This window comes from Primulina huaijiensis, chromosome 2 (genome assembly GCF_012295235.1).
Source record: "Primulina huaijiensis isolate GDHJ02 chromosome 2, ASM1229523v2, whole genome shotgun sequence".
Lineage (NCBI taxonomy): Eukaryota > Viridiplantae > Streptophyta > Magnoliopsida > Lamiales > Gesneriaceae > Primulina > Primulina huaijiensis.
Genome location: NC_133307.1, coordinates 30,348,243 through 30,367,488, shown reverse-complemented (window position 1 = coordinate 30,367,488; position 19,246 = coordinate 30,348,243). Strand labels below are relative to the sequence as shown.

Genomic DNA, 19,246 nt, shown 5'->3' with positions numbered 1-19,246 from the left:
TCACTCACTTCTTCCTCTCTTAATCATGTGAACCTCTACACGCGCTCTTTTCCCCTCCTCCCTCACTACCCCCTCATAACATCGACGGTCGGTTTTTTGGTCCCCGCACAAGATTCCAACTCCTTTTCCCACAGGAAACTTAAGCTTCTGATGATAAGTGGAAGCTACGGCTCTGAAATCCTTCAGGGATGGCCGCCATATCATTCCATTAAATGCTGACGGGGTATCTATCACAGTGAAGGCTATCATCTTTGTTACTCGTCGAGGATCAGTCCCCAAGGATAGGGGAAGAACAATCTGACCCAAAGGCGGGATGGCGTGTCCTGCAAACCCATACAGCGGGGTGGATACCGGCTCAAACTCAAATTCTCCCATCTTCATTTGATCCAACGTGCTCTTAAACAAGACATTCACAGAGCTCCCATTATCAATAAATATTCTCGCCACATCATAATTGGCAATGGTGGCCGTTACCACCAAGGCATCGTTATGTGGAGTCACAACGCCTCGAAGGTCTTCCGGCCCAAAGCTGATGACGGGATCTTGTGGTAAGTCTGCACCCCTAGATATCTCAAAGTTCTCCAACCTTCTCCCATGTGCCTTCTGAGCTCGCCCCGAGTCTCCATCAGTAGCACCCCCCGAGATCATATGAATAATTCATCTCGTAGGGTGGTTATTCTCATTCATTCCCCTCCTCAGTTCGACGGGCTCCTGAGGGACATCTTGACATCGACCTTCCCCTCTCTGCTCCCCGATCCTCTAACTTGTCCATGGAGGGCCTTGACCACGTCTATGGGACGAGCGAGACCTCTGTCGGCTCCTGGATGAGGATCCTTCTCGTATATCCCGCGAAGGCAATCTAGCACTGCACTCAACCTTTTGCGACTTCTCCCACCTCTCCTCGGACTCCCTCACTTCCATCACCTTGTCCCGACTCCCATCCAGAGGAACATGCGATGAGAATTGTCCTCTACTTCTGGCCTTATCATCCCCCCTCTCGTCCGCGCATATCTTCCTACTTCCTCTTTCCGCTCCCTCAACTCTACTTCCCCCAAGTCGCTGCTCCATCCTCTTATGCCGCTGGGCATCTTTGAGATTTACATATTTTTCCGCTCGAGATAACAGATCATCATAACTTGATGGAGGTTTCTTCATTAACGATTTAAAGAACTCTCCTCCTCTAAGTCCCTGGGTAAAGGCACTTATCATGATGTTAAGAGTGGCCGCTGGTATCTCTAACGCTGCGTTGTTGAAACGCTGAACAAACTCTCGCAAGGTTTTAGCTTCTTGTTGTTTCACCACAAACAGGCTCAAATAGTTTTTTTGGTATTTTTTGCTGCTAGCGAATCTGTGCAAGAAAGCAGCTGAAAAATCCTCGAAAGATCGTATAGAGTTGGGCTGCAAGGTGTTAAACCATTGCTAGGCTGACCTCACCAACGTGCCAGAAACACCCTGCACCTGACCCCATCTGAATATTGATGTAATAGGGCCGCATTCTCAAATCTCCCCAAGTGTTCTTCTGGATCAGTATGTCCATCGTACTCTCCCACATTCGACTGTCGAAAATTTGGAGGAAGTCCTTCTTCTAAAATGGCTAGTGAAAAGGGTCTTCCTCTCTTGGGTGCCGGCACTCTGCTTCCCAACTGTTGCCTCAACATCTGTATTTCCTTCCACATTTCTCTCATCTCACCAATCTCTGCATTCTCCCCACCTTGGAGGGGTTGCGTCTCTTCAACCCTGCTCTGATGCCCCTCAGCATTCTCCTCTCGCTCCTGGCGAGTGGCTTGTCCTTCAGCAAACATAGACTCTTGATTCATCTTCATGGCCTCGTCTACCGTCCGGGTAATAAATTGACCCAACTGCTCCAGGGTCAAGTTCCCCACATTTTCATTAGGACGGGGTTGCTCGACCCTGGTCTCTTGACGAGGTTGCTCGACTCTTGTCTCTTGACGAGGTTGCTCCTGTCTCGTCTAAAGATGCGGTTGTTCATGTCTTGTCTAAACATGAGATTGTCCGGGTCCTCTCTGAGGACGCGATGATGCTGAGGTAGCTCTTCTGCTCCCTCTCTTGCCTACCATCTCTACGTCTCAACTCAAAATTTCCCACAGACGGCGCCAAGTGATACTCACGGGAAATTTAGGTCCGATTCCAGAAAGTGTCACTAGTCCAGACGCATGTTTTGAAATTACCCTGAGCTTGAAATCACAAATAAGATCGTTAGGAGGGGGCCAGGAGGGTGTCCTGGCGTAGCCCCTCCGACGCTCAAGTTAGAGACTGAGGATATATGGGGGAGCAGCTAAGGGTGCTGCTGAAAACAATATATTGAATCCATAACTGAACAATCAAACCTGGTATTTATAGGAAGATACTTGGGCCCTTGATGGTCTTGTCTTTCATTTGTGCTAGGGATGAGCCAAGAGTAGTGGGCTCATCCATGTCTTCCATCTGGGTCTTCCTTTTGGGCTAGGGATGAGCCAAGGCCCATCCATGGGGTATCAGTAGGTAAGATACATACATAGCGAAGAGACTCGACCACTCGGTGTGGACCAAATTATGAATCATGAATGAAGGCATTGAAATTTCAAGGTTTGCATCAAATCGAAGCACCTTTCACCATCACAGTCAAGTGTCCAATTCGTAAACAAATACACATCCTTGAATAATATTTTGTTCACGTTCATCAAATGTTAAAAGATGATATTTTGTAGAATATTTAATGCCTATATGGTTCTCCTAGGCATAGAATATAAGTTAAAACATGTCGATGAAAGTAAAATGGAGCGAAACGTGATATTTATGGATGCATTTGATAAATTTTTTCTCGTCGAATCGAGAAAGTAAAATGATATATCTACATAAATTTTTTTAGAGTGCATTAGAGATATCCATAATCAATATTTTCTTCAATCTAAGCTACAACTTGCACTTCACATATCATGGATCATGGATTGGATTATTACGACAAATACTAAATGGGTTAGCGGGTCATCTTAAGGATTGACCCGACCTAAATAATTCAAATCCATTTTTTAAAAAAATATCTTAGAGAGGAATTCAAATACTTTTTTGTCAATAATTCAAATACATTTATTGGGGGAGCCGTTTTTCCAATTTTTTTGAAGGGAGAGTGGTTTGTTTGTATCCCATCATGACTTTCATTTTAACTCCTTATTTTCAAAGGATGATTGATGTTAAATTTTTAATGATACTTGAAATATTTATATTGAAATTGTCAAATATAAAGAATGAATTTCTGTTCAATCTAAAATTATCCTCATTTTATGAACTTTGGGGAGATTTAAAAACACATTTAGTATCCTTGGGGAAGGAAATATAGTTAAAAAAAACTCAAGAATGTTTGGAAAAATTGCATATTTTCTAAATACCATAAAGTAAATCACTTATAATCCGTACCATGACATGAAAATATATCTAATAAATATTGTGATAAACTTAATTATGATTCTGGGCGATATAAAATTTTATATGTGCCATAACTGATGGTATATAATTATGATCACAATAGAGAATTTCAACCCAAATAACAAGGAGTAGATATCTTATGAGACAGTCTCACGAATCTTTATCTGTGAGACGGATAAACCCTACCGATATTCACAATAAAAAAGTAATACTCTTAGCATAAAAAGTAATAATTTTTCATGAATAACCTAAATAAGATATATATCTCACAAAATACGACCCGTGAGACCGTCTCACACAAGTTTCTGCCAATAACGAGATATATAAAAACATAGTAATTCAACTAGGCTTTGTAGGGGGTGGTTTTTCCCATTTTTGAAGGATGTGATTTTTCGATCCATAACTACCACTTTAGTTTCATATTTCCAAAGAATTAGAATACGATTAAGATTAGCATAAATGGTACCTTGTCATCTTATGACTTGCCATAAAAAAAATTTATTATTATTTTAGATTATAAAAAAGTTAGTGATTCAAATATAAAATCTTATTTTAAAATCTGATTTTTTAGTTTTAAATTTGTTATATAATAGTTATAGTTAGTGGTTGAATATTAGCCAGCGTAGTCCAAGTACAGCGACACTTGATGATGATAGTATCGCACGGGCTCCGGCCGGCTGCCGATAATTGTTGGAGGTTTACATATATTACTTAATTATCAACTAGCTTTAATTATTCCACTAGCGGACTTATTCATGTTCCTAATTTATTTGTTTCTTGTTCAAACCAAGACTATTTCAGAAACTTCATCGGTCAAAAAAAAAAATTTTAAGAAAATTCATAAATGATTTTTTTATGACGTGAGAACTCGCAGACTCACTGAGAAAACTCTAGACTAACACAATAATTTGAAAACTACGTTAACTACACAAACCAAACTTGGTAAACTTTGTGTGACAAGCTAACCTGAGAAAGTGTATGTAGAATAATCAAATTTCTGATCATTGATTAATTGTTTATCAACTCAATCAGCTCGAACACCATGAGCAAAAATTTATGAATCATTTATAGTAAAAGTAACAGCTCTATCCATATGTCAATTGNAAAATGTGTTATGTAAAGTTATAACATTGGCACACAATAGGTATATAATTTTTTTTTATATTTCTGTTGAAATAATTTTTAGATTTTTTAAATAAATAATTAGAATAATTATTCAAATAACATATTGCTTATTACTTTATAATGTAGGTTTTATATTACACGTGAGTAAAATTCAAAACTATAAAGATAAAATATTTTATCTATTTTAGAATGGAAATTGTATGAGGTACAATACTATGTTTATATGGGAGGTACAAATTTACTAAAACATAATTATTTTTATATTTTTTATGACATAAAAATTGATTATTTTTGTAAATGGTAGAGATATTTTGGTATTTTAAATTTAAAAAAATTAGCTACTATCAACACTCTATACTTTACAACGTAGTAAAATGTTGGGACGACGTAGGTGGCTTCTTTTGTTGGTTATGAGAAATCCTAAAATTTAGGGAATATTTAGGTGAATGTCAAGATATGTATAGTGATATATCAATCACCATGACCTATGGATTCATGCCTCAAATTATTTATAAGATATTTATAGCATACTCTCGTTATATATCATTATTCTATGTTATAATCGGAGCATTTCTCATTTATGATGTGATTAAATATTAGTCCTTGAATCATCAAGGTCGATGTCAACTTTCTAAAACTGTGAGAGACTCACATGATATATTAATATTAGAATAGAGAATGAAACAATCCCGATATAACATTGAGTAACTCCGCTCTACATATCTATATTATATGTTAACTTACAACAATTTTTTAATATGCTGAAATTACACTAAAATAATATTATTATTATACTTCTCACTATTTAATAATTTAAAAAATCATAATTGTTTACTTAATAAATTATATATGCATGCAAAAGTTGCAAATGACAATTGTTTATTATTTGGCAAGCTATTATTTCATCTGATATCAAATATTTAGAATTTAGTGTTGAAATTTGAATTTCTCGATGTAACACAAAAGCAAACCAACTGTTCCATCAATGATTTTTCTTAATCTTTTCATCCATTTTAATTTTTATTGAACGATTTATAATTAACACAAAAAATTTGTTTGACGATGTTACGGATCAATTTTATATGGTATATATTTTATTTGAATCACTCATTTAAAATATTACTTTTGTATCAATTATATTATGTTTTATTATAAATATAAACAAAATTGATTCATCTCACGAATAAAAATACATCCGTATCAAAATATATCAACTCATTAATTAATATTCTCGTATTATCGTTACACACTTCATAACATTCCATTATTTTGACCGAGAAATACCGTCTCCTATGATCACTCACAGTTGACACACGCGTTTACACGTCTGTATATATACACTGTGACTTGGTAAACCGAGTCTTTTCCATACGCAACAGCCGCACTATTTCCATTTACAAATCCTCGCTTTCCTTTGTTCCTTCGTTTATCATTCTCCTCTGATTACTAAGTCATCGTTCTGATTGTCTCCTCGTATTCAACGCACGATTTTTCTTTATAAACAAGTATTTCTCCTTTTCGATTATGAGGGTCGAGGAAGGTTTCTTGATTCTGTACTTCTCCAACACAAAGAATTCACGTGAGATAGCTCGAAGGGTCTGAATTTTTCACTTGAAGTTCTGTGTTTTCATTTTTTTCCCGGAGCTATTTGTTGTCGAATTTTCCCACTTTGAGTGTGTATTATTTCAAAGTTAACTTTCTCTCAGTGACTGTTATTATTGTTTTGGAGTAACTTTAGCATATAAGTTGGGTTTTCTTGATTTCTGGTTCGATCTGTTTCTTATTATTATGCTGAAGATTGGATTCCAGCACTAGGATTTTTTCAGGGGAGAAAAATAATGGGAAATAATTGTATTCATGGAAAGATTGACGAGGATGGTTTCTTCTACACAGTTTCACGTTCATTATGGTGGTCTAAATCACCGGAAATGATTGTCCTGTGCGATAACAAAGAAAAAAACCAGCATTTGCCATGTTTAGAAGCGGACGAGGCTCCGAATTCTGTCAAGAATAAGCCCCCGGAAATGATCATGATTGAATTGGAGGATATCTTAGTGAAGGGAGGGAGAAAACAACCTCAGGAACTCGGAACATGGGAGGAGGACATGATCAAGAAAGATGTCATAAAACCCGATCAAGTGATCATGATGATTGTTAAGGAAAACCCGAAGAAGGTAGATCCCTCCAAGCCTGAAAAACCGAAGAGTTTCAGTGGAAGCATGAGTGTAGGTCTTCAAGTCGATTCTGTGCTCAAAACCAAGACAGGGCACTTGAAGCAGTACTACAATTTGGGTCGGGAACTTGGACATGGGCAATATGGGACGACTTTTCTTTGCGTGGAGAAGAAAACCGGTAAGGAATATGCTTGTAAATCTATTGCGAAGAGGAAGCTATTGACCATGGATGATGTCTATGATGTAAGACGAGAAATCGAGATCATGCATCATTTATCTGGGGACCCGAATGTAATTTCCATTAAAGGGGCGTACGAGGATTCTGTTGCTGTTCATTTTGTGATGGAATTGTGTGGAGGAGGCGAGCTTTTCGATAGAATTGTTAAACGAGGGCATTACTCGGAGAAAAAAGCTGCGTATCTCACTAGGACTATAGTTGGTGTTATAGAAGCTTGCCATTCTTTGGGAGTAATGCATCGAGACCTTAAGCCCGAAAATTTCCTATTTGTGAACGGGGACGAGGATTCGCCTATGAAGACCATAGACTTTGGTTTGTCGGTGTTTTTTAAGCCAGGTACATTCAAACTTATCATGCATTATAAGCTTTGGGAATGGCAAAACTAGCACTTTTAGGAAGATTGAACAAAACTTCAAATTTTTTCATCGAATCGATTACCCTTGTTTGATCCGTGTTATTTAACCATTTGTTTTGAATCCGATAGGGGAAATATTCACGGATGTTGTTGGGAGCCCTTACTATGTTGCACCAGAGGTGCTTTGTAAGTGTTATGGACCCGAGGCAGACGTGTGGAGTGCTGGTGTTATACTCTATATTCTTCTCTGTGGTGTGCCTCCATTTTGGGGTGGTAAGATATGCAAGATTCTTGTCACTTTACATGGTATAGAGTCATCACCATCACAACAAAAACTATAATTGATGGTATCAGTGTAACGGTGCCTTCTTGTGTTATGCAGGCAGTCAACAAGAATAGCATGAACAATTGTTGATCCACATTACTATACATTTTTTTTTCTGTTTTCTCATGTTTTTGTTTCCATCTGACACAGAAACCGAACAAGAAACTTTCGAAGAAGTTTTACGTGGTGATATAGACTTCTCATCGGATCCTTGGCCAAAAATCTCCAATAGTGCGAAGGATCTGGTCAAGAAAATGCTTGTAAGGGATCCAAAAAGGCGATTAACGGCTCATCAAGTCCTATGTAAGTTCGAATATCAAATCAACACTTCCATTGATCTGTAAAACGTAAAATCCTGTAGAAATTTTATGATTGAACTGTTCTTTATCTGCAGGCCATCCTTGGGTGCAGGATAAGGGAGTGGCTCCAGATAAGCCTCTCGATTCTGCAGTTTCGAGGCGATTAATGCAGTTTTCAGCCATGAACAAACTCAAGAAAATGGCTCTCAGGGTACATTTAACAACCTTCAATTAAGGGAAGTATATCATTAGAACAAAATCTTGAAACTGCTTTTTTTGCCTTTCTGTCAACAGGTGATTGCAGAAAGTTTGTCTGAAGAAGAAATTGCGGGTCTGAAAGAAATGTTTAAAATGATTGACACGGATAACAGTGGATACATAACTTTTGATGAACTCGAGGCTGGATTAAAACGATTTGGAGCTAATCTTAATGAGTCCGAGATACACAATCTGATGAAAGCTGTGAGTATTGTGTTTTTTCCATGATAGCTTATATCCGAGCGGTGGCAGCTACCTACAAACTAAGATTCTTACGATGATCAAGCCTAATGATGATATCATTTTCTTGGTATATTTACAGGCAGATGTAGACAATAATGGTACAATTGAGTATGGAGAATTCATAGCTGCAACATTGCATTTGAACAAGATTTACAAAGAAGATAATTTATTCGGAGCATTTTCATTTTTTGATAAAGATGGGAGTGGATATATAACACAAGATGAGCTTCAAATAGCTTGTCAACAATTTGGGATAATGGATGCACACTTGGAAGAAATGATCCAAGAAGCTGATCAGAATAACGTAAACGCCTACACATTTTATTTAAAATTTTATCGATAAAAGGTCTCGATCGTGGTAATTATACTTAGACTTTTGTTCAATCTTGCAGGACGGGAAGATAGATTACAACGAGTTTGTGAGCATGATGCAGCAAGGGAACTCAGATTTTGATAAGAAGAGGTTTCCGAGCAGTGTTAACATCGGATTCATTGAAGCAATGCCAGTCTGCTGATATGAAGACATTGTTGTTTTTATTTTTTGAGTTCTATATTCTTTTTATCCATACAGAGATCACTAACTTTGTTACATCAAAACGTCAGATAATATTTGATCGAGTAACCAGTTGGATTTCATGCAGTCCATGCACATCAGTGACCCAGCTCTATGAGAAAATATACAGGTGTAACAGACCCCAATATCATATATATAGATTTTTTTGGCCCACTGTGATTTCTTTCTTGTGAGTAAACGATGTGTAATTCAACTTTACACGAAACAAGTAAATGATGACCACCATATCCTGAATCATGCATGAATTCAAGTGCATTAACTAAATTAACATGGAATCAATCACTAGAAATATTGTAATTTAGATTAAACTGGAGTAGGAATGGTTGCGAGACCTAAAACCATGATTACATCACACAGTAGTGGCTAAAGAAACCTTTCAAATCAACTGTCAAAATGGGAACCGGTAAATATGAAGTGATACATGAAAGTTTATTGTCGGAGATCACTTGGGGCGATTTCAAGCCAACTCCCAGCGCTTTAGATCAAGCCTGTGGCTTGCACCAAAAATTCAGTCATTCCCTGAGACGATCCAAATATAGACAACCCATTCTACTCGACCAAAAATGGAGAATGATATGTCATCTCCTCTTACATGGAAAAGCACACACTACCACAAAATTAACTTTAATAAAAACCCATTATTAATTTGCATTAACAGTTAATCTACCTACCATTGATCGGACACTGATCCTCTGCGTGCTGTGCAGAAGACAACAANATTTTTAATTATATATTTATTAAATTATAATTGAATTTATGTTATAGGAAATAATGTATATAATTTGGGTTGTGTTTTGCAAGCCCAATTGAAACCAAGTCCAATTGAAACAAAAAAACAAAAATAGAACAGCACAAAGTGCCGTTGTCCTGTGCACAACAGAGGATCCGTGTGCGACTGCATATAGACAATGTAGGTGGAAACTCAAATATAAATAAAAATAAATAAGATTTTTTTTAATTTAAATTTTTCGAACAAAAGAATTTTTTTTAAAAAAAATAATGATATTTACTATCTTATCAAAAGATGAGCATTATATACCAACTTCACTTTTGTCCAACTTCACGAATATCATTTTACATATTTATCTTTGAAAAATACCATTTGCATCATAGGGTTACTATATAAAATTATGATATTTAGAATGTTATCATACACGCTACACGAATGTTAATGCATAAACATACAAAATTAATAGATTTGAAAAGCTCGTGAACTGCCTATGAGTTATCAAACCGCTCAAACTCAACAGCCAAACAACTCGCAGGTCAACTCGATTCGTAATCAATATCGGTTTTAACTCAATGATAACTAACAGCTTGGCTCCCGAATTCACTAAATATAACAAAGCCGAGCCGAGCCGAGCCGAGCCGAGCGGCTCGTTTTTCTTGTGACTTTTTTGTGTACACCACGGGATCGAGAGCTTCACCGACAAAACACAAAACTTTATGTTAAATACTTAACTCTTCGTCTAAGGGTCGTGATCTCATAAACGTTCGATAGAAGAAAAAGGCCAAAAACAAGTTAAATATTAGTTGAAAAAAGTGAAGCTTGAATACAACAGCCTGCCTAATGAGGTCCTTAGACCTTAATCCACCTAATCTCTCCCAATTATCTAACATAATCATATAAAAAAAAAACATACATTATTAAAGAATTCTCACGACAAATAACCCATCTTTTTCATTGAATAAAAAAATTCAACAAGTTTGTAAGGTTCTGGGTTTTACCTTAAATAAACTGAATCGTTATGGTAATAAGATTATTTAATAAACTCCACTAAAACCAAGGCCGTCTTACAAGCTATAAGGTTCTTCTCCGCCACCAAGTCTTTTCCCATTGTTTTCCAAGTTTCTCATATATGAAACTTGAATCTTTTAACTCGTACACCAAAAGTTATTAAAGTTCTCAATTCAGCCATCTAATAATTCGCTAACTTATAAAGCTTGGCTTAAAGCTTTCAGTGTTTTGATTCTTACATTAAAAAAGTAATTATATTTAGTTTTTTTTTTAACTACGTGTCTTTGGCTACAACTATATGACTCGGCGGAATACCGAACAAAGCTTGTGGTTAGTGGTGACGACCTAAGTATAGAGCTACAGAAGTTGAGCTAAAAACCAAGAAGCATTCCCCCTTGACTTGTACGCATCTTTATTCGTATCCACGGACATGACGTATTCCGGCCAAATTCTCGGTACTATCAAACACTCCGGCGGTCACACCGGTTAAGTGTAACAGATATTTAACATGATTCAGGGCATTCTTAACATAAATCTTTCCGAATCCCAGGTAAATTTATTTAATGATTAAGTTTATAAAAAAAAAGGTCACCTCTTCTTGGTTTTGAAACAATCTTAGCAACGGGAGAAGATTTAGCAGGAGGTTTGGTTTCCTCCAGCGGAAACAGAACCCCATCAATTCCCTGAACAGAAATCCTTCCATCTGTATATATATCCGGGTCGAATAGATAAGCGGACCCTTCTCCTTGTCCGAATTTGACCGACCCATCAGCCTCCTCCGCCGCCACCTTGTGCGGGAGTCTCAAGGTGTCGTACTTCACCTTCCCGAATCTCCGCACAGCATTGTACATGCTTATTCTGGAATCAGATGATAATACATGATTTGCTCCGGTGCTCCAGGTTCACTCAGCTGATCGGTCGTCAATTTCGCCATGGCTTCATCATTCGGAGCAAGAACTGTGAGAACGTAGCCTTCCGATACCAATCTTCCCATTTCCGAAGCCAACGAGGTGAGATTCACTAAAATATCAGCCAGCTCGTTGTATCCGCCGTAAAGCAGGAGGGTCTGGATGAAGTCCTTGACCTGACTCTCGCCGTCGAAGTGGTGATGGGGTCCACCCGGGCCGGGAGCTGGCGACGGGGCCAGGGATGGGCCGGGGGCCATGGCGTCGAAAATGGGCAAGACCGGAGGCGCGCCGACAGGCACAGGCGGCGCAGGTTTCTTCAGCCTGTTTGTTCTTGGGTCAACTTCTGGCGCGCCTTCCGGAAATACGGCTGCGGTGGCCCTCAAGCTCCGCTGGGCGTTGAAATCTTGTTGAACGGATTTGGGAATTAGCAATCTCTCAATGCCGTGGATGACTCCGTCGGGGCGAATAATGTCATCTGATTTAACAATCTTCGCAGTTCCCACAATTTTCTCACCATTTCTCTCCGTTAACAGAATCTTCTCATTAGTAGCATCACGGCAGAGACTAGTATGATGAACAGGCTTCTTCTTCCCCTCGACAAGCCAATGGCGGGACTGAATCCTCTTCGGAATCATATGAAACAGAAGAAGGTTTTGCAGGGACTTGAGATTCCCAGGCTCGAGCAAAAACCGCTTAAACTCAGGGTCTAAATCCCGTTCCAGGGCCTCATTTCTCGGAGCAAAAATGGTGATATTATGGTTCGACACAGCTTCTTCAAGTGTCTGCAGCAAGAGCGCTTTCTCCACAAGCTCCGAGAGCTCAGTGTAGTGAGAATCCAAAAGGGCCACTAGAACAGTGTTGTGGAATTACACCCTCGAAGCGATGCTGATCACGATGATAATATAGTACCCAAAACTTGCGGAATAAAATAACCAACAAGAACACAAAGATTTAGGTGGTTCACCCAATATAGGCTACGTCCACGGAGCACTGCAACTTTTATAACCGGAAGAAATATTACAACAAGTGTATACACCAATACACTCAATATTTCTCACACTCCCAACCTGATTATACCGAGAAAATAATTTATCTAACTCACACAAGAGAATTCCCGCACTCAAGAAAAAAATACACTCTTTTTTTCTATGCACTCTCTTTTTATCAAAGCTAAAAAACTTTTGATTTTAGGATACAATAACTGAAAAAATTGAGCTCTATTTATAACTAATTCCCTCCAGCAATTTCACAATGTTTTCGATGTGGGATGAGAGTTTTTTATTATTTTATTTAATACGTGGGCCCCACCTTATTAAATAATCAAACCCAACAATTCTCACACTTGAAGACTTGATTTCAATCATGTCTTCACACTATCAGTGCAGCAGCTCATATATCTCCATTTATACATGTAGTCCAACTGAAGTTGAACACAACTTCAGTTTGTCAATGGTTACCGTCTTCGTGAGCATATCGGCTGGATTTTTACTTCCAAGAATCTTCTCCAGCTTCAAGACTCCATCTTCCAGCACTGATCTGATGAAATGGTACCTAACCTGTATATGCTTTGTCCTAGCATGATAAACAGGATTTTTTGCTAAATGAATAGCACTCTGACTGTCACAGTATAATGTGCTATTTTCAAGCTTCTGACCCAATTCCTCCAGAAAGGATTTCAACCATATCATCTCCTTGCTAGCTTCTGTAACTGCAACATACTCAGCCTCAGTAGTCGAAAGCGCAACAATCTTTTGCAGCTTAGACACCCAGCTTACAACTGTACCACCTAATGTGAACACATATCCAGTAGTACTTTTCCTGCCATCCAGGTCACCACCCATATCGGCATCGACAAAACCCTGTAAGCCAAATTTTGATCTCCTGAAGCATAAAGAACAACTAGCAGTACCTTTCAAATACCTGAGAATCCACTTAACTGCTTCCCAGTGTTGCTTTCCTGGATTACTCATAAACCTGCTCACAACTCCCACTGCATGTGCTATGTCTGGTCTTGTGCACACCATTGCATACATGAGGCTTCCGACAGCAGAAGCATAAGGAACCTTATTCATATAAGCCTGCTCCTGCTCCGTCGATGGTGATTGTGCTTTGGTTAGTTTGAAATGACTAGCCAAAGGAGTACTCACAGATTTAGCTTCATCCATATTAAATCTGCTAACCACCTTTTTCACGTACTCTTCTTGAGATAACTTCAAGAATCCATTCACCCGGTCTCTGAAGATCCTCATTCCAAGGATTTGCTTTGCAGCACCCAAATCCTTCATGGCAAATTCCTTTGATAAATCTTTCTTGAGTTTATCAATTTCTTCCAGACAAGCTCCAGCTATCAGCATATCATCTACATATAGCAGTAGTATGATATAAGAACCTTTAAACTTTTTCACATAACAGCAGTGATCAGCTTGACACCTTAGGAATCCATTTTCACTCATGAATCCATCAAACTTCTTGTACCACTGTCTTGAAGCTTGTTTGAGACCGTACAAGCTCTTCTGAAGTTTGCACACCATTCTCTCTTTTCCCCGTACTTCAAAGCCCTGTGGCTACTTCATATAAATTTCTCCATCTAGGTCACCGTGAAGAAACGCAGTCTTTACATCCAACTGCTCCAAATGTAAGTCTTCCTTCGCCACTAGTCCAAGTACAGTCCTGATAGTGGTTAATTTAACCACCGGAGAGAAAATCTCGGTGTAATCAATTCCTTCCCGTTGTTGGAAGCCTTTTACAACAAGTCTTGCCTTGTACCGCTTGCTACCATCATGCTCTTCTTTTAACCGGTACACCCACTTGTTATGTAACGCCTTTTTGCCTTGCGCAAGTTCTGTCAACTCCCACGTCTGATTGGATGACAGTGAATCCATCTCATCTTCCATGGCCAACTCCCACTTGGTTGAATCATCATTTTGCATTGCCTCTTCATAGGTCTCCGGTTCACCTTTGTCTGTCAGCAAAATATAATGAAGTGCATGGGGAGTATCTCTCAGGTGGTCTAATGGTTCTCAAAGATCTCCTGAGTTCAATCACCGGAGTTTGTGGGTCATCATCTTGTGCAGATTCTTCTTCATCTTCCTGGTTACTGGTTTTTGATTCATTCACAGGAATGTTTGTCAATGGCACTTCATCAGTCTTCTTGACTTCAGGACATTCATCTCCAGCTCCAATGTCTGACTTGTCCTTGTACAGAAGTTTCTCATTAAAGATTACATCCCTGCTCCGAATGATCTTCCGATTTTGGTCATCCCAGAAACGATAACCAAACTCATTATCTCCATAACCAATAAAGAAGCACTTCTTTGATTTCGGATCAAGTTTTGTCGTGCTTGCTGAATCAATATGAACATAGGATACACATCCAAACACTTTCAAGAAAGCAAGGTTTACTTCTTTGCCGCTCCAAACCTCTTCAGGTATTTTGTATTCCAGTGGTACCGAAGGTCCTCTGTTGATCAGATATGCTGCAGTGATAACAGCATCAGCCCAGAATGATTTTGGCAATCCAGAATGCAATCTCATGCTCCTTGCGCGTTCATTCAAGGTAATGTTCATCCTTTCAGCTACACCATTCTGTTGAGGTGTACCAGGAATGGTTTTCTCCATCTTGATCCCGTTCTGTGCACAATATTTCTTGAACTCATCATCTTCATATTCTCCACCATTGTTAGACCGTAAGCACTTCACCTTCAAGTTGGTCTCATTTTCCACCATGGCGTTCCACCTTTTAAAGGTCTCGTAAACATCAAATTTATTTTTCAGAAAATAAACCCATACTTTTCTACTCGAATCGTCAATGAATGTGACATAATATCTCGAGCCTCCAAGGGATGTCACAGGAGATGGTCCCCATACATCAGTATGAACCAGCTCCAACTTTGCTGCTTTGGGTTTTCTACCGCCTTTTGAAAAGCTCACCTTCTTCTGCTTTCCAAAGATATAGCTTTCACATAGTTGGTGTTCAACAGTCTTTAATCCTGGTAGCTTTCCTTTTGACACCAACATCTTCATTCCCTTCTCACTCATGTGTCCAAGTCTATAATGCCATAGACTTGAATTGGCTCCAGCATCCACAGCTGCTAATGTGTCTCTGCAACTGGAAGTCATATACAGTGTTCCAGTTTTCTTTCCTCGAGCAACAATCATGGCTCCTTTGTTCACTTTCCAGGAACCATCACCGAAGGTCACATTATGGCCTTCATCATCGAGCTGTCCCACCGAGATCAGATTGCGTGTCAATTTTGGTACATGTCTGACTTTGTTGATTTTCCAGACAGATCCATTTGACATCTTCATCCGTACATCACCCATACCAACAATTTCCAAGGGTTTTCCATCAGCCAGGAAAACTTTTCCGTAATCGTCAGCGATGTAATTATCAAATACATCGCGATCACCAGTGATATGAAACGAAGCTCCCGAGTCCATAACCCAAGAATCAACAGGGCTTTCCATGGATAATAGCAGAGCATCATGTACTTCATCAGTGACAACATTGGCATTATTCTTCATTGATCTGCAGTTCTTTTTCAGGTGACCAGTCTCACCACAGCTCCAGCACTTCATATTCTTTTCAAAGATGTTTTTGTCTTTTCCATTTCTTGACTCGGATCTACCGCGCCATCGGTTGGAACTCCTTTCACCACTCCTGTCTCTTCCTCTGATACCAATTGTTGGAGAATTACACCCCCTAAGCGATGCTGATCACGATGATAATATAGTACCCAAAACTTGCGGAATAAAATAACCAACAAGAATACAAAGATTTACATGGTTCACCCAATACAGGCTACGTCCACGGAGCACTGCAACTTTTATCACCGGAAGAAATATTACAACAAGTGTATACACCAATACACTCAATATTTCTCACACTCCCAACCTGGGTATACCAAGAAAATAATTTCTCTAACTCACACAAGAGAATTCCCGCACTCAAGAAAAAAATACACTCTTTTTTTCTATGCACTCTCTTTTTATCAAAGCTAAAAAGCTTTTGATTTTAGGATACAATAATTGAAGGAATTGAGCTTTATTTATAACTAATTCCCTCCAGCAATTTCACAATGTTTTCGATGTGAGATGAGAGTTTTTTATTGTTTTATTTAATACGTGGGTCCCACCTTATTAAATAATCAAACCTAACAAACAGAATTGGAATTTATCTGCGCAGTCGAGTTCCCAGGCTTTGCAAGCAAATTTTCGAGCAATGCAGAAGATTTAACGGCTAGAAAAGTGAAGAATGTGAGGAAAATAAGATTTGGGACGCCATAGATCAGAGAATCCATGGATGGAGAAGATTATTTTCTCGCCGGAGAATATATAATGTAGATTATTTCGTCCGTCTCTCTTGGAAGAACATGGAAGAGAGTATTGTGTGGTGCAAGGAAATGAGTTTGCCTAGCTTAGGAGAGTGGGAAATATGGTTTCTCGTGGAACATTATAATTTTTTTTACATTTATAACTATTTATATTATTATATTTATCTTCTATTCTTTATATTAAGATTCCATTATATAAATATATATAAAATTTTAGTCTTTATTTTATAATTTTTATTAATCGCAATATTCTTTATTGTTTTTCCCGTCCAGGTCCTTATGATAAAGTTTATTAATTTTTGTTAACTCCTACAATAAATAATCTATAACTTTAATTACTCATATTATTATTTTTATATTTAAATGTGTCAATATTCGTAATAGAACACGAATTAAATAATATTTTCTATTAAATTAATTGTAACATTTACTTTATTTTAATTTTGAGTTTATTTCATCTTTTTATCATGTGATGTTTAGTTGTTATTTATTATTTCCGGTCATAAAATTTTACGTTTTTATTGGTGATTTAAAAAAAATTATTAATTTAAATGAATATCATATAAGAAAGAAGAATACTCATAACATTGTTATTTTGAAATACAGTGCCGATTAATCACATTTTTAGCAATATTTGTAAATATATTCTTAAAAAATCAATATTGAGGAAAAAATAACATAAAATAATTTAATATTTTAACATAAAGTACACACTGAGTTTAAAATAATATTTTTCCAAAAAATTGTAACGTAATTTTACACAGTTTAATGAAAAAACAGAATATGGAACGCATTTAGTAATAAAGAAATAAATATTTATATGGATGGATTTATATAAAATAAGTTTTTAGTGGAAACTATTACAATAAATTTCAAAATTATCGCCCTCCATCCTTTGGGTTTTTACCTGTGCTGATGCCTACCCAACCAATTATATTCGGGTAAAATACTTGAAGAATTGGAAAATGTCATTAAATAATAATTATTGAAAATGCAATATAATTTTAGGTAATTTAAAATTGTTAACATGATTATTAGTTTTCACCAAATATATCACTTACCCTCGATTAAAAACCATAATGTGCGTTGTGTTGGAGTCGTTCAATCGAATTGAGTTAACTCGAAAAATATTTGATTTATAGTAAATTATCGAAATTCGAACCGAACGCTAATATGTTTGAACATTTTTTCAAGTTGAAGTCAGCCCGAATTTGTTTGTTCGATAATTTACGAGTATCTCGCTAATTTTAATATGTTATTAATATAATATAATTTTATATGAAATAATATATTTCGATGTTTTCGAGTATTTATCGTGAAACAATAGTTTGAATAACTTGTGAATATATTTGAATATTTCGAGTTGAACTAAAACTTAAGTTCTAATTTGCTCCGAATTCGACAAAAAAAAAAAATTATTCTAGTTTCGAATTGGACTCGAGTATATCTAATTCGAGTTTTAAAATTTCTTCATATTCGATTTGTTTACACTTCTAAGTTTGGACATATAATTTATATTTAGTCAAATTTAATTTTTATAGAGAAATTTTGATGTTACTCTTCGGGTTACCCGGACCCTTTTGGTGAAACCCGAAGGATAGCATCGAAGTTGCCGATTATATACCTCAATTGTACGTGGACGTAATGAGAACTGACAATATCGATGAATTTGTGTATTCAGAGCAAATCTTCATATACATCCCAACTCAAATCTATTCATCAAAATTAAATACTTTAGTCCAAATGCAACTTGCTAGTTTCTTATAAGTGTAGGTCTCTTGTAAAACGACCTCACGAATCTTTATATGTGAGACGGATCAACTCAATCGATATTCACAATAAAAAATGATACTCTTAGCATTAAAAGTAAAACTTTTTCATGAATGACCCAAATAAGATATCCGTCTCACACAAATTTTTGCTTCTTATAAAACGTGGAATTTGATCTCGAAGGTAAGACATGAGATCCATACATGTTATTTTAAACTCTCTTACTATTACCGCTCTAGAGCTAGTAATCATCTCTTGACTACTACTGTTGAAAATGAGATCATAAATGTAAAATTAGTAGATAATTAATATTTATCATCTATCATCACCTTGATATGTAAAATAAATAATAAAAACGACGAGGCCATCATCGCCTTCCCATGTTTGGATCCATCCCTTGATTGAGTGAATGCGAGCCAAACAGATCGACGATCGTATGGATGCGAGAGGTTTAACAGTTTATTATCAAACGACTGACTACAA

The 19,246-nt window shown here is 37.3% G+C and overlaps 2 protein-coding genes and 1 pseudogene across 2 annotated transcripts; 1 reads left to right on the top strand and 2 right to left on the bottom strand.

The window, feature by feature from the left end:
- LOC140958338 (uncharacterized) lies at positions 1-648 on the bottom strand. Its single transcript, XM_073415757.1, has 2 exons — positions 475-648; positions 1-375 (listed from the first exon to the last, which is right to left on the bottom strand). The coding sequence occupies exons 1-2, from the start codon at positions 646-648 to the stop codon at positions 1-3; spliced, it is 549 nt and encodes a 182-aa protein (XP_073271858.1).
- Positions 649-5,920: 5,272 nt separating this feature from the next.
- Positions 5,921-9,167, top strand: LOC140971529 (calcium-dependent protein kinase 26-like). The gene is made up of 7 exons (XM_073433835.1): positions 5,921-7,296; positions 7,445-7,588; positions 7,791-7,943; positions 8,035-8,150; positions 8,234-8,401; positions 8,520-8,744; positions 8,833-9,167. The coding sequence occupies exons 1-7, from the start codon at positions 6,387-6,389 to the stop codon at positions 8,953-8,955; spliced, it is 1,839 nt and encodes a 612-aa protein (XP_073289936.1). The 5' UTR covers positions 5,921-6,386; the 3' UTR covers positions 8,956-9,167.
- A 1,977-nt stretch (positions 9,168-11,144) lies between these two features.
- On the bottom strand, positions 11,145-17,120 carry LOC140971528 (fasciclin-like arabinogalactan protein 17; annotated as a pseudogene).
- Positions 17,121-19,246: the final 2,126 nt, after the last annotated feature.

Excerpts from the sequence above, each read along its gene's own strand:
- LOC140958338 (XM_073415757.1), bottom strand. The coding sequence starts at position 648 with ATGATCTCGGGGGGTGCTACTGATGGAGACTCGGGGCGAGCTCAGAAG. Across the intron at positions 376-474 it reads CACATAACGATGCCTTGGTG|ATGGGAGAATTTGAGTTTGA; the intron begins GTAACGGCCACC and ends GATCAAATGAAG.
- LOC140971529 (XM_073433835.1), top strand. The coding sequence starts at position 6,387 with ATGGGAAATAATTGTATTCATGGAAAGATTGACGAGGATGGTTTCTTC. Across the intron at positions 7,297-7,444 it reads GTCGGTGTTTTTTAAGCCAG|GGGAAATATTCACGGATGTT; the intron begins GTACATTCAAAC and ends TGAATCCGATAG. Across the intron at positions 7,944-8,034 it reads AACGGCTCATCAAGTCCTAT|GCCATCCTTGGGTGCAGGAT; the intron begins GTAAGTTCGAAT and ends CTTTATCTGCAG.